The 23,654-nt window shown below is 40.7% G+C and overlaps 1 protein-coding gene across 1 annotated transcript; it reads right to left on the bottom strand.

Annotated features, from left to right (window-relative positions):
* Positions 1–13,600: 13,600 nt before the first annotated feature.
* On the bottom strand, positions 13,601–15,069 carry LOC147971784 (uncharacterized). The gene is made up of 4 exons (XM_087522852.1): positions 14,524–15,069; positions 14,307–14,447; positions 13,920–14,217; positions 13,601–13,848 (listed from the first exon to the last, which is right to left on the bottom strand). The coding sequence occupies exons 1-4, from the start codon at positions 15,067–15,069 to the stop codon at positions 13,601–13,603; spliced, it is 1,233 nt and encodes a 410-aa protein (XP_087378978.1).
* Positions 15,070–23,654: the final 8,585 nt, after the last annotated feature.

Below are 23,654 nucleotides of genomic sequence, written 5' to 3'. Positions count from 1 at the left end.
AATCAAAGAATCAACGTTATGATAAGAAAGACTTTGTTGCTAGGAAACATGGTAAAGAAAGAGAACCATGGGTTCAGAAACCCATGCCTTTTCCTCCCAAACCATCCAAGAAAAAGGATGATGCGGATTTTGAGCGCTTTGCTGAAATGATTAGACCTATCTAGAGTGAAAATATTGAATCTGATAATATTGATGAAACTGATGATGAAGACTCTCCCTCTAATGAATATGAATCACCTATTATTCCTGAGGGTTATGTTTTTGAAAAAGAAATTGTTTTAGCTATTTTAGCTTGCAAAGATAGATACGAACTCAAGAGGTTATTAGCTAAATGGAAGCAGCAATCTCTTAATGCTAGAATGAAACCAGGCCCTGCTTTTGCCACTTCACCTATCTGTGTTACTGATAAGTATTATGAATTCTCTGTTGATCCTAATATAATTACTTTGGTTGAATCTGATCCTTTTCATGGTTATGAATCTGAAACTGTTGTGACACATCTTACTAAATTAAATGATATAGCTACCGTGTTCACTAATGATGAGAGAACTCGTTACTTTTATATCATTAAAATATTTTCGTTCTCATTAAAGGGTCATTCTAAGATATGGTTTAATTCTCTTGATCCTGGTTGTGTGCGTAGTCCTCAGGATACGATTTATTACTTCTCTGCTAAATATTTCCCTGCTCATAAGAAACAAGCTGCCTTAAAGGATATATATAATTTTGTGCAAATTATAGAAGACAGTCTCCCACAAGCTTGGGGGAGGCTTCTCCAATTACTAAATGCTTTGCCTGATCATGCTCTTAAGAAGAATGAAATACATGATATCTTTTATAATGGACTAACCGATGCTTCCAGAGATTACCTGGATAGTTGTGTTGGTTCTGTTTTCAGGGAAAGAACACCGGATGAAGCTGAAATTCTATTGAATAATATGTTGACAAATGAAAATAATTGGACACTTCCTGAGCCTATTCCTAAACCAACTCTGAAGAAAAGAGGTGTTCTGTTTCTCAATCCTGGAGATATGCAAGAGGCAAAGAAATCTATGAAAGAAAAAGGTATTAAAGCTGAAGATGTTAAGAATTTACCTCCTATTGAAGAAATACACGGTCTTAATTTACCGCCTGGTGAAGAAACATATGATCTTAATCCATTACCTATTGAAGAAACTCATGATCTTGATAACCCGACACAGGTAGTAAAGATAAATTCTCTCTATGGATATGATAAAGCTGAAATCCCATTTACTAAGTTTGCTAGCCCATGCTTAGATGAGTTTGATAAATTTATGGTTAAGCAAGAAGACTTTAATGCTTATTTTGGTAGACAATTGAAATATAATTCAAATATGCTTGAACACTTGGGTGATTATATGGCTAATGTCAAAGGTGAACTTAAACTTATTAGTAAACATGCTTCTATGGTTACCACTCAAGTAGAACAAGTACTTAAGGCTCAAAATGATTTGCTCAATGAATTGAATAGTAAGAATAATGATAATGTTGTTAGAGTTATGACTAGAGGCGGTAGAATGACTCAGGAACCTTTGTATCCTGAAGGCCACCCTAAGAGAATTGATCAAGATTCTCAGAGAAATAATATAGATGCACCTAGTCCTTCTAAAAGGAAGAAAAAGAAAAACGATAGGACTTTGCATGCTTCTAGTGAACCTATTGCTCAGCCACCTGAGAATCCAAATGATATTTATATTTCTGATGCTGAAACACAATCTGGTAATGAACCTGAAACTAGGGATAATAATAATGTTCATGATGATACTCAACCTAGTAATGATAATTATATAGAAATTGAACCTGTTGTTGATCTTGATAACCCACCATCAAAGAATCAACGTTATGATAAGAAAGACTTTGTTGCTAGGAAACATGGTAAAGAAAGAGAACCATGGGTTCAGAAACCCATGCCTTTTCCTCCCAAACCATCCAAGAAAAAGGATGATGAGGATTTTGAGCGCTTTGCTGAAATGATTAGACCTATCTAGAGTGAAAATATTGAATCTGATAATATTGATGAAACTGATGATGAAGACTCTCCCTCTAATGAATATGAATCACCTGTTATTCCTGAGGGTTATGTTTTTGAAAAAGAAATTGTTTTAGCTATTTTAGCTTGCAAAGATAGATACGAACTCAAGAGGTTATTAGCTAAATGGAAGCAGCAATCTCTTAATGCTAGAATGAAACCAGACCCTGCTTTTGCTACTTCACCTATTTGTGTTACTGATAAGGATTATGAATTCTCTGTTGATCCTAATATAATTACTTTGGTTGAATCTGATCCTTTTCATGGCTATGAATCTGAAACTATTGTGGCGCATCTTACTAAATTAAATGATATAGCTACCCTGTTCACTAATGATGAGAAAACTCGTTACTTTTATATCCTTAAAATATTTTCGTTCTCATTAAAGGGTGATTCTAAGATATGGTTTAATTCCCTTGATCCTGGTTGTGTGCGTAGTCCCCAGGATACGATTTATTACTTCTCTCCTAAATATTTCCCTGCTCATAAGAAACAAGCTGCCTTAAAGGATATATATAATTTTGTGCAAATTATAGAAGACAGTCTCCCACAAGCTTGGGGGAGGCTTCTCCAATTACTAAATGCTTTGCCTGATCATGCTCTTAAGAAGAATGAAATACATGATATCTTTTATAATGGACTAACCGATGCTTCCAGAGATTACCTGGATAGTTGTGTTGGTTCTGTTTTCAGGGAAAGAACACCGGATGAAGCTGAAATTCTATTGAATAATATGTTGACAAATGAAAATAATTGGACACTTCCTGAGCCTATTCCTAAACCAACTCTGAAGAAAAGAGGTGTTCTGTTTCTCAATCCTGGAGATATGCAAGAGGCAAAGAAATCTATGAAAGAAAAAGGTATTAAAGCTGAAGATGTTAAGAATTTACCTCCTATTGAAGAAATACACGGTCTTAATTTACCGCCTGGTGAAGAAACATATGATCTTAATCCATTACCTATTGAAGAAACTCATGATCTTGATAACCCGACACAGGTAGTAAAGATAAATTCTCTCTATGGATATGATAAAGCTGAAATCCCATTTACTAAGTTTGCTAGCCCATGCTTAGATGAGTTTGATAAATTTATGGTTAAGCAAGAAGACTTTAATGCTTATTTTGGTAGACAATTGAAATATAATTCAAATATGCTTGAACACTTGGGTGATTATATGGCTAATGTCAAAGGTGAACTTAAACTTATTAGTAAACATGCTTCTATGGTTACCACTCAAGTAGAACAAGTACTTAAGGCTCAAAATGATTTGCTCAATGAATTGAATAGTAAGAATAATGATAATGTTGTTAGAGTTATGACTAGAGGCGGTAGAATGACTCAGGAACCTTTGTATCCTGAAGGCCACCCTAAGAGAATTGATCAAGATTCTCAGAGAAATAATATAGATGCACCTAGTCCTTCTAAAAGGAAGAAAAAGAAAAACGATAGGACTTTGCATGCTTCTAGTGAACCTATTGCTCAGCCACCTGAGAATCCAAATGATATTTATATTTCTGATGCTGAAACACAATCTGGTAATGAACCTGAAACTAGGGATAATAATAATGTTCATGATGATACTCAACCTAGTAATGATAATTATATAGAAATTGAACCTGTTGTTGATCTTGATAACCCACAATCAAAGAATCAACGTTATGATAAGAAAGACTTTGTTGCTAGGAAACATGGTAAAGAAAGAGAACCATGGGTTCAGAAACCCATGCCTTTTCCTCCCAAACCATCCAAGAAAAAGGATGATGAGGATTTTGAGCGCTTTGCTGAAATGATTAGACCTATCTAGAGTGAAAATATTGAATCTGATAATATTGATGAAACTGATGATGAAGACTCTCCCTCTAATGAATATGAATCACCTGTTATTCCTGAGGGTTATGTTTTTGAAAAAGAAATTGTTTTAGCTATTTTAGCTTGCAAAGATAGATACGAACTCAAGAGGTTATTAGCTAAATGGAAGCAGCAATCTCTTAATGCTAGAATGAAACCAGACCCTGCTTTTGCTACTTCACCTATTTGTGTTACTGATAAGGATTATGAATTCTCTGTTGATCCTAATATAATTACTTTGGTTGAATCTGATCCTTTTCATGGCTATGAATCTGAAACTATTGTGGCGCATCTTACTAAATTAAATGATATAGCTACCCTGTTCACTAATGATGAGAAAACTCGTTACTTTTATATCCTTAAAATATTTTCGTTCTCATTAAAGGGTGATTCTAAGATATGGTTTAATTCCCTTGATCCTGGTTGTGTGCGTAGTCCCCAGGATACGATTTATTACTTCTCTCCTAAATATTTCCCTGCTCATAAGAAACAAGCTGCCTTAAAGGATATATATAATTTTGTGCAAATTATAGAAGAGAGTCTCCCACAAGCTTGGGGGAGGTTTCTCCAATTACTAAATGCTTTGCCTGATCATGCTCTTAAGAAAAATGAAATACTTGATATCTTTTAAAATGGACTAACTGATGCTTCCAGAGATTACCTAGATAGTTGTGTTGGTTCTGTTTTCAGGGAAAGAACACCGGATGAAGCTGAAGTTCTATTGAATAATATGTTGACAAATGAAAATAATTGGACACTTCCTGAGCCTATTCCTAAACCAACTCTGAAGAAAAGAGGTGTTCTGTTTCTCAATCCTGAAGATATGCAAGAGGCAAAGAAATCTATGAAAGAAAAAGGTATTAAAGCTGAAGATGTTAAGAATTTACCTCCTATTGAAGAAATACACGGTCTTAATTTACCGCCTGGTGAAGAAACATATGATCTTAATCCATTACCTGTTGAAGAAACTCATGATCTTGATAATCCGACACAGGTAGTAAAGATAAATTCTCTCTATAGATATGATAAGCTGAAATCCCATTTACTAAGTTTGCTAGCCCATGCTTAGATGAGTTTGATAAATTTATGGTTAAGCAAGAAGACTTTAATGCTTATTTTGGTAGACAGTTGAAATATAATTCAAATATGCTTGAACACTTGGGTGATTATATGGCTAATGTAAAAGGTGAACTTAAACTTATTAGTAAACATGCTTCTATGGTTACCACTCAAGTAGAACAAGTACTTAAGGCTCAAAATGATTTGCTCAATGAATTGAATAGTAAGAATAATGATAATGTTGTTAGAGTTATGAATAGGGGTGGTAGAATGACTCAGGAACCTTTGTATCCTAAAGGCCACCCTAAGAGAATTGATCAAGATTCTCAGAGAAATAATATAGATGCACCTAGTCCTTCTAAAAGGAAGAAAAAGAAAAATGATAGGACTTTGCATGCTTCTAGTGAACCTATTGCTCAACCACCTGAGAATCCAAATGATATTTATATTTCTGATGCTGAAACACAATCTGGTAATGAACCTGAAACTAGGGATAATAATAATGTTCATGATGATACTCAACCTAGTAATGATAATTATATAGAAATTGAACCTGTTGTTGATCTTGATAACCCACAATCAAAGAATCAACGTTATGATAAGAAAGACTTTGTTGCTAGGAAACATGGTAAAGAAAGAGAACCATGGGTTCAGAAACCCATGCCTTTTCCTCCCAAACCATCCAAGAAAAAGGATGATGAGGATTTTGAGCGCTTTGCTGAAATGATTAGACCTATCTAGAGTGAAAATATTGAATCTGATAATATTGATGAAACTGATGATGAAGACTCTCCCTCTAATGAATATGAATCACCTGTTATTCCTGAGGGTTATGTTTTTGAAAAAGAAATTGTTTTAGCTATTTTAGCTTGCAAAGATAGATACGAACTCAAGAGGTTATTAGCTAAATGGAAGCAGCAATATCTTAATGCTAGAATGAAACCAGACCCTGCTTTTGCTACTTCACCTATTTGTGTTACTGATAAGGATTATGAATTCTCTGTTGATCCTAATATAATTACTTTGGTTGAATCTGATCCTTTTCATGGCTATGAATCTGAAACTATTGTGGCACATCTTACTAAATTAAATGATATAGCTACCCTGTTCACTAATGATGAGAGAACTCGTTACTTTTATATCCTTAAAATATTTTCATTCTCATTAAAGGATGATTCTAAGATATGGTTTAATTCTCTTGATCCTGGTTGTGTGCGTAGTCCCCACGATATGATTTATTACTTCTTTGCTAAATATTTCCCTGCTCATAAGAAACAAGTTGCCTTAAATGATATATATAATTTTGTGCAAATTATAGAAGAGAGTCTCCCACAAGCTTGGGGGAGGCTTCTCCAATTACTAAATGCTTTGCCTGATCATGCTCTTAAGAAAAATGAAATACTTGATATATTTTATAATGGACTAACTGATGCTTCCAGAGATTACCTAGATAGTTGTGTTGGTTCTGTTTTCAGGGAAAGAACACCGGATGAAGCTGAAGTTCTATTGAATAATATGTTGACAAATGAAAATAATTGGACACTTCCTGAGCCTATTCCTAAACCAACTCTGAAGAAAAGAGGTGTTCTGTTTCTCAATCCTGAAGATATGCAAGAGGCAAAGAAATCTATGAAAGAAAAAGGTATTAAAGCTGAAGATGTTAAGAATTTACCTCCTATTGAAGAAATACACGGTCTTAATTTACCGCCTGGTGAAGAAACATATGATCTTAATCCATTACCTATTGAAGAAACTCATGATCTTGATAATCCGACATAGGTAGTAAAGATAAATTCTCTCTATAGATATGATAAAGCTGAAATCCCATTTACTAAGTTTGCTAGCCCATGCTTAGATGAGTTTGATAAATTTATGGTTAAGCAAGAAGACTTTAATGCTTATTTTGGTAGACAGTTGAAATATAATTCAAATATGCTTGAACACTTGGGTGATTATATGGCTAATATCAAAGCTGAACTTAAACTTATTAGTAAACATGCTTCTATGGTTACCACTCAAGTAGAACAAGTACTTAAGGCTCAAAATGATTTGCTCAATGAATTGAATGGTAAGAATAATTATAATGTTGTTAGAGTTATGACTAGAGGTGGTAGAATGACTCAGGAACCTTTGTATCCTGAAGGCCACCCTAAGAGAATTGATCAAGATTCTCAGAGAAATAATATAGATGCACCTAGTCATTCTAAAAGGAAGAAAAAGAAAAATGATAGGACTTTGCATGCTTCTAGAGAACCTATTGCTCAACCACCTGAGAATCCAAATGATATTTCTATTTCTCATGCTGAAACACAATCTGGTAATGAACCTGAAACTAGTGATAATTATAATGTACATGATGATGCTCAACCTAGTAATGATAATGATATAGAAATTGAACCTGCTGTTGATCTTGATAACCCACAATCAAAGAATCAACGTTATGATAAGAAAGACTTTGTTGCTAGGAAACTTGGTAAAGAAAGAGAACCATGGGTTCAGAAACCCATGCCTTTTCCTCCCAAACCATCCAAGAAAAAGGATGATGAGGATTTTGAGCGCTTTGCTAAAATGATTAGACCTATCTTTTTGCGTATCCGATTAACTGATATGCTTAAACTGAATCCTTATGCTAAGTATATGAAAGAAATTGTTACAAATAAGAGAAAGATACCGGAAGCTAAAATTTCCACCATGCTTGCTAATTATACTTTTAAGGGTGGAATACGCAAGAAACTTGGATATCCAGGAGTACCAACTATACCGTGCTCCATTAAAGGAAATTATGTTAAAACTGCTTTATGTGATCTTGGAGCCGGTGTTAGTGTTATGCCTCTCTCTTTATATCGTAGACTTGATTTGAATAATTTGACACCTACTTAAATATCTTTGCAAATGGATGATAAATCAACTGCTATACCTGTCGGTATTTGTGAGGATGTGCCTGTTATAGTTGCAAATGTTACTATTTTAACGGACTTTGTTATTCTTGATATTCCCGAGGACGATAGTATGCCTATTATTCTTGGAAGACCCTTTTTGAATATGGCAGGGGCTGTTATTGATTGCACTAAAGGCAATGTCAGTTTTCATGTTAATGGTAATGAGCATACAATACACTTTCCGAGGAAACAACCTCAACTTCATAGTATAAACTCTATTGGAAAATTCCATCGATTATATTTGGAGGTTTTGAATTTCCTCTTCCTACTGTCAAGAAGAAATATGATATTCTTATTATTGGGGATGTGCATATCCCTATTGAGGTAACATAGTGTTATTCGAAATTTCTCTGGTTACATGTTATTCGGAATGAGTTCGTTAACAAGACTTGATCAACCTTGTTACTGGATTCCTTTTGATGAGCATGAGATGGATGAAACTAGAAGGCACAACCTTCTGTGCCCTCCTTTTACTTTCTGTTATTTATATTAAATAAAATAAAAATAGAATTTCTCTGTCTGTTATCTAAATTATCCCTGCAATATAAAAATACCCCGAAAATAAAAGTTCTCCAAATGCCCTGAAATTTAAATATGATTTTTTCTGGAATATTTGAGAATATTTGGCACTGAGAACACAACACGGGGAGCATCCACCTGGCCACGAGGGTGGAGGGCGCGCCCCCCTGCCTCGTGGGCCCATGGTGACCCTCCTCCACTTATTCCTGCACCCACACACTCCTTATTCCTCCCACAAACACAAATATCCAGCTCAAACCAGAGTCCAAACTCATTTTGCTGTCATTTTCGATCTCCTTGCTCAAAGCACCTCTCGCAAAACTGCTTGGGGAGATTGTTCCTTGGTATCCCTGTTCTTGAGCTTGCATGTCAAATTTATGTGGTTCCAAGTAGTTTTGATGCATGATATAGGCTCTAGGCACTTGTAGGAGTAGTTGCTATCAATTTCATTGAGTTTGGTTTACTTTTATTTTGAAGCTACTAAAAATTTCAGAAATTTTTCAGAGGAAGAAATATGTTTAGGAAAATGTACCAAGGTGGCTCTTCAAGGAAAAAAGAGCCCAGGCTTGCAATGCTGATGCTGATGAAGAGCCACCAAGAGACGCTCTAGTGCGTCCTTGTGAATGGCCTTCGGAAAACTTTATGGATCGAGCGGGAATTAAGGAAGAATTTAACGCATATTTTTGTAACGCTGATCTTGTGAGCTTCGAGGAAGAAAAGTGCCGCCAGTATCACTATCTCACTAGTTCCTTTGTGCGGAGGCAAAAGGAAGATATGTTATTACCAGAGAGGAGGCAGATGAGTACGAGAGGAGGGCGGAGGCCGCTCGTCGCCATGCTACAGCTCAGGAGGCGATAGCCGCTGCATCTCAGTAAGACCCCAACTATTATTATGGATATCCGCCAGGCCAGCCGTGGCCATAGACCAACTTAGGCCAAAAGCCTAAGCTTGGGGGAGTACGTATTTCCCACCGACATTATATTCATGTTCACACACTCATTGCTAGATGACGGTGCTCATACTTTTTCATTGTATCATCCATGCTAGTTTATTTTCCTTTTTTATGCTTTCTTCTTGTGTGTTTAATAAACCTTAAGAAAAACCAAAAAAATTAGTTGTAGCTTTTAATTAGTTTACTTTCCATGCTTGTAGTAGTAATTAAAAAGAAAACCCAAAATGATTTCCTGTTCTTCTTTTGCTTGTCGGGACCTTTCCCGTGTAAATAGTTTTATTTCTTTTCTTTGCTTTGGGGGTCGATAGGAGAAGACCATAATTAAATTGTTGAAGTAGCTCTTATATGCATTATTGTTGATGTAACAAAAGAGCCCATATTGCCTTGTCTTCTCCTATCTATTGAATGCTTGCAGATTCCAGCTTAGTCCAATGCATGTGCACTATTATTATTATCCACATCATTCGGTCGTGCAAGCGAAAGGCAATTATGACGATATATGATGGACTGACTGAGATGAGAAAAGCTGGTATGAACTCGACCTCTTTTGTTTTTGTAAATATGATTAGTTCATCGTTCCTGATTCAACCTATTATGAATAAACGCGTTTGCAATGACAACTAGAGATCATAGTTTCTTGTGACATGCTTCATTAGCTAGGAGCTTGTAATGGTTTGCCTTGCATGCCAACATGCTATTAAAATGGTTGTGATGTGGTATGATAGGGTCCTCCTCTGAATGATTTAAGTGACTTGACTTGGCACATGTTCACGCATGTAGTTGAAACAAAATCAACATAGCCTTCACGATATTTATGTTCATGGTAGATTATATCCTACTCATGCTTGCATTCGGTGTTGATTAATTTTAATGCATGTTCATGACTGTTGTCGCTCTCTAGCTGGTCGCTTCCCAGTATTTTGCTAGCCTTCACCTACACTAAGCGGGAATACTGCTTGTGCATCCAACTCCATAAACCCCAAAGTTATTACATATGAGTCCACCATACCTACCCATATACGGTATCTACCTGCCGTTCCAAGTAAATTTGTATGTGCCAAACTCTAAACCTTCAAATAAATATCCTGTTTTGTATGCCCGAATAGCTCATGTATCAACTAGGGCTGTCCGTATCTTCCATGTTAGGCGGGTTATTCTCAAGAGGAGTGGACTCCGCTCCTCACTCACGAGAAAATGGTTGGTCACCGGGATGCCCAGTCCCATGCTTTATGCAAACTAAATCAAAATAATTGCAAACAAAACTCCCCCTGGGACTCTTGTTAGTTGGAGGCACTCGTTGTTTCGAGCAAGCCATGGATTGATGCTTGTTGGTGGATGGGGAGTATAAACTTTACCATTCTGTTTGGGAACCGCCTATAATGTGTGTAGCATGGAAGATATCGCCATCTCTTGGTTGTTATGTTGACAATGAAAGTATACCGCTCAAAATATTATTCACCTCTATTTCCAAACTGAGCTCTGGCACCTCTACAAATCCCTGCTTCCCTCTGTGAATGGCCTATCTATTTACTTTTATGTTGAGTCATCATCCTCTTATTAAAAGCACCAGTTGGAGAGCACCACTGTCATTTGCATTCATTACTGTTAGTTTACATTGAGTATGACTTGAATGGATCTCTTTTACCATGAATTACAATGTTTAGTCAGTCCTTGATCTTTAAAGGTGCACTGCATTTATGTTTTGCGGTCTCAGAAAGGGCTAGCGAGATACCATCTTGTTATATCATATTATGATTGTTTTGAGAAAGTGTTGTCATCCGAGATTTATTATTATTGCTCGCTAGTTGATTATGCCATTGATATGAGTAAACATGAGACCTATGCGTTATTGTGAATATGGTTAGTTCATAATCTTTGCTGAAAACTTGAATGCTGGCTTTACATATTTACAACAACAAGAGCAAATAGAGTTTGTAAAAGTTTTTCTTTATCACTTTCATTTTGTCAACTGAATTCCCTGAGGACAAGGAAAGGTTTAAGCTTGGGGGAGTTGATACGTCTCCGTCGTATCTACTTTTCCAAACACTTTTGCCCTTGTTTTGGACTCTAACTTGCATGATTTGAATGGAACTAACCCGAACTGATGTTGTTTTCAGCAGGATTACCATGGTGTTATTTATGTGCAAAAACAAAAGTTCTCAGAGTGACCTGAAACTTCATGGAATATCTTTTTTGAAATAATAAAAAATCCTTGCAAAAGATGAAGAACAGGGGGCCCACACCCTAGCCATGAGGGTGGGGGCACGCCTGCCCCCCAGGGCGCTCCCCCTACCTCGTGGGCCCCCTGGAGATCCTCCGACCTCAACTCCAACTCTATATATTTGGTTTCGGAGAGGAAAAAATCAAGGAGAAGGATTCATCGCATTTTACGATACAGAGCCGCCGTCAAGCCCTAAAACCTCTCGGGAGGGCTGATCTGGAGTCCGTTCGGGGCTCCGGAGAGGGGAATCCGTTGCCATCGTCATCATCAACCATCCTACATCACCAATTTCATGATGCTCACCGCCGTGCATGAGTAATTCCATCGTAGGCTTGCTGGACGGTGATGGGTTGGATGAGATTTATCATGTAATCGAGTTAGTTTTGTTAGGGTTTGATCCCTAGTATCCACTATGTTCTGAGATTGATGTTGCTATGACTTTGCTATGCTTAATGCTTGTCACTAGGGCCCGAGTGCCATGATTTCAGATCTGAACCTATTATGTTTTCATCAATATATGAGAGTTCTTGATCCTATCTTGCAAGTCTATAGTCACCTATTATGTGTTATGATCCGTTAACCCCGAAGTGACAATAATCAGGATACTTACCGGTAATGACCGTAGTTTGAGGAGTTCATGTATTCACTATGTGTTAATGCTTTGGTCTGGTACTCTATTAAAAGGAGGCCTTAATATCCCTTAGTTTCCGCTAGGACCCTGCTGCCACAAGAGGGTAGGACAAAAGATGCCATGCAAGTTCTTTTCCATAAGCACGTATGACTATATTCGAAATACATGCCTACATTACATTGATGAATTGGAGCTAGTTCTGTGTCACCCTAGGTTATGACTGTTACATGATGAACCGCATCCGGCATAATTCTCTATCACCGATCCATTGCCTACGAGTTTTCCATATATTGTTCTTCGCTTATTTACTTTTCCGCTGCTATTGCTATCATCACTACAAAATACCAAAAACATTACTTTTGCTATCATTACATTTTGCTATCGTTACCACTACTATCATACTCCCTCCGTTCCTTGATATAGGGTGTATAGTTTTTTGTGAAAAAATTCAGATTGTAAGGTGTATTCCTTTAGTTGACTCTTTTACCCCTACAAAAGCTACAACCCACGCATGACCTTCCTAGAAAAAAGGAGAAGGCAAATCCCCATCTCGTATATGATGTGCATGCGTGCTGTAGTTTTGTTAGGAAAGAGAAGATTGCATGCACTAGTGCATATCCCGCCGGGCTATTTATAGAGAAAAATCTTCTACCGTCCTTTTATTCATTCTTTTGTGTGAACCAATCTGTCCGCCTCTCTTTTTCGCTCACATGGAGAACCAGGATACCAAGCCAGTGGACTGTGCTCCCAAGGATGGGGAGAAGGTGAAGCCTCTGACTTCCATTCCATCAGGAAAAGATGAGACGAAGCCGGCGGCCATGCCATGCTTGGAGTGTCATCAAGTGGCTGGAACAATGAAGGACCCAGTAATTAATTGGCTGACAAACATGGGTTCGTACGTGTGTTCGGGCTGCGGCGAGACTCGAGTTTTGTTCGAGCCACCGTCAAACGAATCTTCACCGAGCAACTCCGAGAATAAATGCAGTGACGATGAAGAGCATGGAAGCGACTCGGATGCGGGATTCAAAATTAGGGAGTTTGTGAAAATGAAGTACACGTCCGCGGACATGTAATAGTTGATCGACAACATAAATAAATTTATCGTGGTACCTCCATTTTGTTGATCTTTTGCATAAATAAATTTACTGTGGTACCTCTATTTTGTGGATCTTTTGTCCGAGTACTTCTATTGTTGCGAGTGACTGTAAAAAAAGCATGAAGCCAAGATTATTGAAACATTGCCATCCGGTTACATTATTCAATCCAACTGAAGAAACCCATCCACTAAAGATTATTGATGACACTGTCGTATACTCTACTAAATTTGATTACATTATTCAATACCATTGCACGGCAAACACTAAGAATTGAATGGCGATCACTAAACATCAGGTAGGGATTCAATGGCATCATTAACAATGTTTGCAGCACATTGTAGTGCCACCGGGAGATCGCCGAGCCTCTCTCTCACAGCCTTGCGCATGTGCGGAACTTTGTAGCGGTTTCCTCCAAATTGCTTCAAGACTTCTATCATGCAGGATTGGAGAGTGAGGAAAATTATGTTGCTTCTCTCAGTTGGATACTCACCGAATGCCTGCTGCACCTTCAACACAATGTCCTCAATAGAACCTGCACAAATTGACAAATTCAGTGCAACTCAAAATTAATCGTATTCAAAAATTTCTAAGTTCTAGTAATACCTAGAGACAACTTCTGAAAAAGAGCCTGGAGTGCTGCAAAAAAACCTAAATCTATAATATTTAGGTCAGGGGAGTTTGGAGGCTGGCATGTGAGATGGATGTCCCATCCTTCAGCTTGAGCCGCGGCGACAAACTCTGGATCATCTAAAGGGATGTGGGTCTTTGCATTATCCTGCTGTACATATATTGGCATGCCACGCTCAGCCGGAGGCCATCTCGCCCTTATGGCGGGAATAAGAAAATTAATCATGTACTCCCGGAATACATTTTGAGTAACCGCGGGGAGTACTTTGGTGACCTGCGCAATGCAAACAATTAGTCACCATGTTAGATATACTTTGTGGATCAAAAACAAATTACTCATCATGCAAATACAGCACTCATTACCATGGTTCCAGCATCTCTGTTCTTGCTTTTTCTCTTTGCCGCTTCTTGGTATGTGAAGGGCCAAATCCCAAGTTTTCCATCAAAAATCATCGTGCCGTTCGCATCAAAGCGTGGCCGAGCGACCGCAGCCAAAAACAACACCTACACAAGAATATCTACTATCATGCCAATCTTAACAATACAAATATTGAAATTAAAGAAAAAACACATTTCTGACCTTCTCAATGAAATTTTTGCTTTGCGTGCTATGGTATGGATCTTCTTCATCGATTGCCAAATAGTAATTCTGGCTACCGCGTGAACGGTAGAACCATTTCTCGTCAATGTGAATGACGTTGTACATCTCTTTGAATTTGGGATCCTGAGGAACAGTATGCTCATCAAACATTAACAAGCAAAACCTTACTCGTCCTACCTTGTTTTCATCCGTCAATGTGGATTTGATGGCATTTGTGTGACGCCTCAACAGGCCCTCCTTCAAACGATGCCATAATGTCGTCTTTGCCATGTGCAACTCGTTTGCCAAATCTTTAAGAGTTGTTCTTTTCCTCAAATACACTTGTTTGATAACCTCTGGATCGAATTCTATCCTCTTGCGGCCGCAGTTTTTTGCCCGTTTGTTTTCCAGTGCGTGTATTCCACCGGCTTCCTTGCATTTCTTCCACCAGTTTTGCATTGTCCGCTGAGGTATGCCTGTAAGGTCAGACACCTCTTTGGACACTCCTGGACTCAATACCCCAGCTTTGGTCCTCTCTAGAACCATAGCATATACAGTATGCTTCTCATGGAGTTGATACCACCTTCTTTTCCTAATCATTGTACCATTGGCATCTGCAGATTATATTGATGATTAAGCAATGTTCATTGTGCACCTATAGATTAAATTGATGATTAAACAATGTTGGTTACAGTTTACCTGAGGCTCCTCCATTCCCATCGCCTTCCACATTGGTATCTTCCTCTTGTTCTTGTTCTACATGCTCCTCAGAATCACCAAGTTCAGCATTCTCTTGTGCTTCTGCAATCAAAATTATGCTTACAAATTTGGCATATGCAGCACTGAGATTATAAAAGGTGAATATGTACGAAAGTAGCACCAGGAACATGTGATCTGCATGTACGCATGATCTACATGTACAGCTGATATGCATCTACACATGATCTTCTTGTACTGATCCTACTAGCATGATTAACTAGCATGATGTTCAGATTATGGACTACCTTGAGTTGGACTAAGATTCCTACTCTCCTAGTCCTACACCTGATGAACTACACATAATCTAATCAGTTATGGTCAATATCTACACTATCGTACTGCTGTATCTAATCAGAGCAGAACTACTACTGCATGTAATCAGGATGTATCAGGAGTATAACTGTTGCATCAAATCAGTTATGGACATGAACGACACCATGAAAAAACACTGCAACACCAATATTCAGAATATGGACGACGTACGTACCTTGAGTTGGACAGTGAACAGGCCACCTAGTCACCGGATTAGGGCCACGCCTTGACCCCGCAAGTCCAAGCCGGTGTCCACCGCGTGCATGCCCGTCGTCCTCCCTGCTGCCTCCCTCACTGTTTCCTCCCGCCATTGCTCGGTTGACGACTGAACCTACACGCTGAGCAAGTCCTGATCGGCCTATGCCTCCTCGTCCAAGTCCTGACCGAACAACGTTTCCTCATCCATGTCCCACGCCCGAACCCCTTACTACTCCACCTGCTAGGCCAAGCCTTCGTCCCCGACGTTGATGGGAACTCTCTGCCAGGTCTTCATCTATGATGACACCAGAACTCAATCAGCTAGGGAAGAACGAATGCAAGAACGGATGAACCAAATTGGACATACCTTGGTCGGATACGACCCACTCGTAGTCGTAGTTCAACTCGGCCGCATCCTCCTCCGCCTCGTTGCCAAGGCCATCCCAGTTGATCCACTCGTAGCGGCGACCAGCCATTGGAGATGGCGACCGGGAAAGAGAGATGGCGAGCGGGGACAGGGATGGCGATCGGGAGAGAGAATGATGAGATGGCTAGGTTGGGAGGGGAGGATTTATAGCCCCATCTTCTCCAATTTCAAAACGAAAATTTTCACATAGTGGCACCATTGTCTTTCCCTCCCCTGCTGAAAATTTTCCGTGAGCAAAATCTTCCGGAATTTTGAATTTGGCCGAGGCTTTTGCCTTTATGCAGCGCGGGAGAGAGTAAAGAAGCTGCGCGCGCTCGCTCGCTCGCGGGAAAATGCGCGGGGACGATGGAGAGGTAGCGATAAGGGGAGAATAAGTCAGAGAGATATTGTGGGATTTGTGTTGGGATTAATAAGGAAGAAAACTGCCAGCGATAGAGAGGATCGTGATTTGCCTGATTTTCTCTCTAGTCTCACGTGTTTGCGCCAGGGGCTTTTACGTCGAAAACCAACAAAATTTCCCCTCCCAGCCCATGTGTTAATATTCGTGCAAAAAAACTATACACCCTATATCAAGGAACGGAGGGAGTATTACTTTGCTACTAAATACTTTGATGCAGATATTAAGTTTCTAGGTGTGGTTGAATTGACAACTCAGCTGCTAATACTTGAGAATATTCTTTGGCTCCCCTTGTGTCGAATCAATAAATTTGGGTTGAATACTCTACCCTGGAAAACTGTTGCGATCCCCTATACTTGTGGGTTATCAGGACCCACCAGAAGGGCCTCTGTATTTCGTGAAAAAAACATTCCCCCTGCTGACATCTCGTATCCACCAGCTATTACACACAAAAATAATGAATATCCCCGCTGCTAGGTCGGTCCCACCATATTTGGAGGCTGACTTGTGGGCCTACTAAGTTGACGCGGATGCAGGGATTTGTTAACTTAGTCAATATAAACGATTCTAGCATCGACCGTCATGCTTCTTCAACCTCTGGTCTTCTTGCTCCAGCTGCTCAAACCAGCATCGACCGTGTCGCCTGCTCCTGCCTCCCGTGACTGGCTGTGCTACCACGTAGGCCTCGCCGCCCCACCCTACTCCCGCCGCTGGCCAGGCCTTCCCTCTACTCACCCACACCCTGTATTATTCTCTGGAGACGGCAGCATCACACCACAGCTGAACCAATCAACCCTCGTACTCCTCTCCGCGTGGGCATCCACTTCCGCGTCTTCCCCGGCTCCGCGTCGTCCCCTTTCTAGGCCTCGCCATTGTCCACCGCCTTGGTGCTGTCGGCGCGGAGTGGTCAATGTGGTCAAGGAACGACTTATATCAGAAGAGTACTGTACGTGGAGAGGCTGACAGCTGGGTCCATGGCCGTAGCAAGGAAGTGCAACCCTATTATGCTTAAAATAATGATTCCTCCACCTGACAGCAGGGACCTACCGGACGGGCCACCGTATTTCATGCAAAAAATATTTCCCCCCTGACTGCTGGGACACACGAGCTACATCTTCGCACACAAGGAACTGCCTCATTATCCTCCTTGACAGTCGGGACCCACCTGGCCGAAGTGTACGTATCGTTGTCATTCTGGTCGCGAACATGTACGTACATACGATCGGTCTGTCTGCAGGATGCAGCGATGAACCGTGGCCGAGTAAGGAAGGGCACGTATCGTAGTAGAGGCGTGGACGTAGCATCTACACATACGTATAGCCACGGTGCAAGAAAGTAAATACGGCCACGTATGTACATATGGGCGGGGTCTCGAACGCCTACTCGCACACACGTACAGTCGGGGCTCGTGTACATGGAGAGGCAGCAACGGCGTCCTGTTCATCGGCAGCCAACCGGCTGGGTCAGAATGGAGAAACTGCATCATCGTGTTCATCGGGAGGTAACCGAATGTGTCATGTCCATCGGGAGCCAACCGGTTTGGACGGAACAGCCGAAATGAGGCCTAGCGTACCGCAGAACGGAGGAAACAGCCTTGTGTTCGACCGCATATGGTAGAAACATGATCTTGTTCACCAGGAGGGGTGTGGTGTACTGCAAAACGAAGGAAACGAACTTCTCTTGGACCTCCTACGATCGAAACGGGGTCATGTTGATCAAGAAGGGTGTGGTGTACCGCAAAACGGAGGAAACAGACTTCTCTTCAACCTCCTATGGTTGAAACGGGGGTCCTGTTCATCGGGAGGGGTGTCGCGTACCGCAAAACGGGACTCCATGGACTACTGTTCATCCACCATCTACTGCCTCCACAGGCTACTATTCATCCACCGTCGACCTCCTCCAGCCTCCACCTGCGACTGTTCATCCATGGCGTCTCCCTCCTGCCTCCACCAGCCACTGTTCATCCACGGGCTCCTGTTCATCCAGCCTCCACGGCTCCTCCACCGGCTACTATTCAACCAGCCCTCTCCACGGGGTCCTGTTCAACCACCCCTCCATGAGCTACTGTTCATCCACCCCTCCACCGGCTACTGTTCAACCAGCCCTCCACTGGTTGCTGTTCATCCAGCCCTCCACGGGTCCTGTTCATCCACCTCTAACCGGCTCGATTGGGGTCCTATTCATCCAACCCCCACCGGGAACTGTTCATCCAACCCCCACCAACGCTCACCGTTCATCAAGAGGTAGCAGGTTCGATCGGCTTCAGTTAGCAGCAGTAGCGAAGGAATCGCTCTATTGGGTTCAGTAACGCGTAGCCTGCAATGCAATGCAATCGATCATAACCCCATGTTCAAAACATCCATGCTTCCCCCTCTTCTCTTCGGTAGACCCCGAGACCGACGCTGCTCCCGTGTACAACTAAACCTCTGACGTCCAGCCACTTGTAGCAGAGCTTCCAGGCAAGCAAAGCCCCCTTGGTCATTCCTATATCGCCCATTCTTTCTCTCTCATGCTTGAATTAGATTTTGCTACTGTTGTTCAATAGCTCCTACTGTGTTGCATAGCCTACTTTTGTAACCTGCTATTGTCACTTTACCTCTATCATTAGTGATCCATCAGTGACCCCTCACCTTGTCCCTATTGCCCCCGCTTTATTATCGGATGTTTCGATCAACGTGATCGAGGTGCAGAGACCGACACATTACCGCACACCCCCTTAGTTGTACGACTCTGTAGAGCTACTATCGAGTGCCGAGGGTGATACCTCATAATGCACTCCTGATGATACCTCTGTAGTGTAGCTAATCGGTCGTGGCTTACGGAGGGTGATTCCTCCTTCACCACTCCAGATAACGACTCTGTCATGCAACACCTCAAGTGTGAACCCCTCGAGGGAGATTCCTCCAAGTTCACCTTGACAGTCACATCAAGTGGGAATCCATTGAGGGTGATGTAAGACCCCCGGTGTCATGCTATAGTAATCCCTGAGTTCAAGCTAATCATTTTGCTAAGACAATGCTTAGTCACTTTGATCAATATCTCATTTGAAACTCCTTCACTGAATTCAAATTCAATTTGCACCTGAAATATGAAGTTTGATACGTACATTTTGCATCATGTTTTCTTACTATTATTTATAATATTTTTATTTGTAATAATGCATTTTGGAGTAATTCTAATGCATTTTCTCTCATAATATGTAAGGTATACACAAAGAGGGAGAATTCCGGCGGCTGGAAACCTGGACCTGAAAAAGCTACGTCAGGCTACCTATTCTACATAACTCCAAATGATATGAAACTTCACGAGGATTTTTTATGGAATATTCAAGAATTACTGGAGCAAATAACTACCGGAGGGGGCCCACCAGGTGGGCACAACCCACCTGGGTGCGCCAGGGAGCCCAGGCGCGCCCTCCTGGGTTGTGCTCACCCAGGCCCACCTCCGGTGCCCATCTCTTGGTATATAGGTCATTTTGACCTAGAAAAAATAAGGAGAGGACTTTCAGGATGGAGCGCCGCCCCCTCGAGGCGGAACTTGGGCAGGAGCAGTTTTGCCCTCCGGCAGAGCGATTCCGCCGGAGGAACTTCCCTCCTGGAGGGGGAAATCATCGTCATCATCAACAACAACAACCCTCCCATCTTGGGGAGGGCAATCTCCATCAATATCTTCAACAACACCATCTCATCTCAAACCCTATTCATCTCTTGTGTTCAATCTTGTTACCGGAACTATAGATTGGTGCTTGTGGATGACTAGTAGTGTCGATTACATCTTGTAGTTGATTACTATATGGTCTATTTGGTGGTAGATTATATGTTTAGATCCAATATGCTATTTAATACTCCTCTGATCATGAGCATGTTTATCATTTGTGAGTAGTTAATTTTGTTCTTGAGGTCACGGGAGAAATCATGTTGCAAGTAATCATGTGAACTTGGTATGTGTTTGATATTTTGATAGTATGTATGTTGTGATTCCCTTAGTGGTGTCATGTGAACGTCGACTACATGACACTTCACCATATTTGGTCCTAAGGGAATGCATTGTGGAGTAGCAATTAGATGATGGGTTGTGAGAGTGACAGAAGCTTAAAGCCCAGTTTATGCGTTATTCCGTAAGGGACCGGTTGGATCCAAAAGTTTAATGCTATGGTTAGAATTTATTCTTAATACTTTTCTCATAGTTGCGGATGCTTGCGGGAGGGTTAATCATAAGTAGGAGGTTTGTTCAAGTAAGAAGAGCACCTAAGCACCAGTCCACCCACATATCAAATTATCAAAGTAGCGAACACGAATTAAACCAACATGATGGAAGTGACTAGATGAAATTCCCGTGTACCCTCAAGAATTCTTTGCTTATCATAAGAGACCGTTTTGGCCTGTCCTTTGCCTCAAAAGGATTGGGCTACATTGCTGCACTTTTGCTACTACTATCGTTACTTGCTCGTTACAAATTATCTTGCTATCAAACTAATCCGCTACTTACAATTTCAGCACTTGCACACATTACCTTGCTGAAAGCCACTTGTCATTTCCTTCTACTCCTCGTTGGCTTCGACACTCTTACTTATCGAAAAGAGCTACAATTGATCCCCTATACTTCATCCCGATGACGTCCCTCGAACTCTTGATCCGACAAAGTGTTGAGGGAGAGTTCCGTCAGCACGACGGCGTCGTGACGGTGATGGTGAAGTGATTCGCGCAGGGCTTTGCCTAAGCACTACGTGAATATGACCGGAGGCATAAACTGTGGAGCAAGGTAGCCAAGGGGGTGCCCCAAGTAGGAGGAATCCTACTTGGGGTCCTCCCAATTCGAACTCCCCCTTTCCTATTCCTATTCGGAGTAGGAAGGGAAGAGGGGGAAGGGGGAATCCTATTCCCTTTTTCCTTTCCTCCTTCCCATTTTATACTCCAATTTGGCCAGCCCATATGGGGGGTGCACCAGCCCCTTAGGGGCTGGTCTGTCCCTCTCTTGGCCCATTAGGCACATGTAGTTTGTTGGGGGTTGCACGGAACCCCTTCCAGTGACCCGATACATACCCGATACCCCCGGAACACTTCCGGTGTCCGAATACTATCGTCCTATATATGAATCTTTACCTCTCGATTTCGAGACTCCTCGTCATGTCCGTGATATCATCCGGGACTCCAAACAACATTCGGTCACCAAATCACATAACTCATATAATACAAATCATCATCAAACTTTAAGCGTGCGGACCCTACGGGTTCGAGAACTATGTATACATGACCGAGACACCTCTTCGGTCAATAACCAATAGCGGAACATGGATGCTCATATTGGCTCCCACATATTCTACGAAGATCTTTGTCGGTCAAACTGTTATGACAGCATATGTTATTCCCTTTGTCATCGGTATGTTACTTGCCCGAGATCCGATCGTCAGTACCTCCATACCTAGTTCAATCTCGTTACCGGTAAGTCTCTTTACTCATTCCATAATGCATCATCCCACAACTAACTCATTAGTCACATTGCTTGCAAGGCTTATTATGATGTGCTTTACCGAGAGGGCCCAGAGATACCTCTCTGATACTTGGAGTGACAAATTCTAATCTCGATCTATGCCAACCCAACAAACACCTTCGGAGATACCTGTAGAGCATGTTTATAATCACCTAGTTATGTTGTGATGTTTGATAGCACACAAGGTATTCCTCTTGTATCTGGGAGTTGCATAATCTCATAGTCAAAGGAATATGTATAAGTCATGAAGAAAGTTGTAGCAATAAAACTAAACGATCAACATGCTAAACTAACGGATGGGTCATGTCCATCACATCATTCTCCTAATGATGTGATACCGTTCATCAAATGACAACACATGTCTATGGTTAGGAAACTTAACCATCTTTGATTAATGAGCTAGTCTAGTAGAGGCTTACTAGGGACACTATATTTTGTCTATGTATCCACACATGTATCAAGTTTCCGGTTAATACAATTCTAGCATGAATAATAAACATTTATCATGATATAAGGAAATATAAAATAACAACTTTATTAGTGCCTCTAGGGCATATTTCCTTTAGTCTCCCACTTGCACTAGAGTCAATAATCTAGTTCACATTGACATGTGATTTAACACTAATAGTTCACATATTTATGTGATTAACACCCATAGTTCACATCGCCATGTGGCCAACACCCAAAGGGTTTACTAGAGTCAATAATCTAGTTCACATCGCTATGTGATTAACACCCAAAGAGTACTAAGGTGTGATCCTTTTTTGCTTGTGAGAGAAGTTTAGTCAACGGGTCTGCCACATTCAGATCCGTATGTATTTTGCAAATTTTCTATTTCTATAATGCTTTGCATGGAGCTACTCTAGCTAATTGCTCCCACTTTCAATATGTATCCAAATTGAGACTCGGAGTCATCCAGATCGGTGTAAAAGCTTGCATCGACGTAACTCTTTACGACGAACTCTTTATCACCTCCATAACCGAGAAATATTCCCTTAGTCCTCTAAGGATAATTTTGACCGCTGTCCAGTGATCTACTCCTAGATCACTATGTACCCCCTTGCCAAACTCATAGCAAGGCACAAAACAGGTCTGGTACACAGTATGGCATACTTTATAGAACTTATGACTGAGGCATAGGGAATGAATTTCATTCTCTTTCTATCTTATGTCGTGATCGGGCTTTGAGTCTTACTCAACTTCACACTTTACAATACAGGCTAGAACTCCTTCTTTGACTGATCCATTTTGAACTCCTTCAAAATCTTGTCAAGGTGTGTGCTTTGCGAAAGTCTTGTTAAGCGTCTTGATCTATCTCTATAGATCTTGATGCCCAATACATAAGTTGATTTACCGAGGTCTTTCATTGAAGAATTGTTATTCAAGTATCCTTTTATGCTATCTAGAAATTCTATATCATTTCCAATCAACAATATGTCATCCACATATAATATCAGAAATGCTATAGAGCTCCCACTCACTTTCCTGCAAATACAGGCTTCACTTTAAGTCTGTATAAAACCATATACTTTGATCACCTCATCAAAA

Source organism: Triticum urartu, chromosome 5A, assembly GCF_056163025.1.
Source record: "Triticum urartu cultivar PI428250 chromosome 5A, HENAU_Tu73, whole genome shotgun sequence".
NCBI classification, from domain to species: domain Eukaryota; kingdom Viridiplantae; phylum Streptophyta; class Magnoliopsida; order Poales; family Poaceae; genus Triticum; species Triticum urartu.
The sequence above is the reverse complement of the archived record's forward strand: the minus strand, read 5'-3'. Positions and strand labels throughout refer to the sequence as shown.

Excerpts from the sequence above, each read along its gene's own strand:
- LOC147971784 (XM_087522852.1), bottom strand. The coding sequence starts at position 15,069 with ATGGTTCTAGAGAGGACCAAAGCTGGGGTATTGAGTCCAGGAGTGTCC. Across the intron at positions 14,448-14,523 it reads GCAAAAATTTCATTGAGAAG|GTGTTGTTTTTGGCTGCGGT; the intron begins GTCAGAAATGTG and ends ATTCTTGTGTAG. Across the intron at positions 14,218-14,306 it reads ACAGAGATGCTGGAACCATG|GTCACCAAAGTACTCCCCGC; the intron begins GTAATGAGTGCT and ends TGCATTGCGCAG.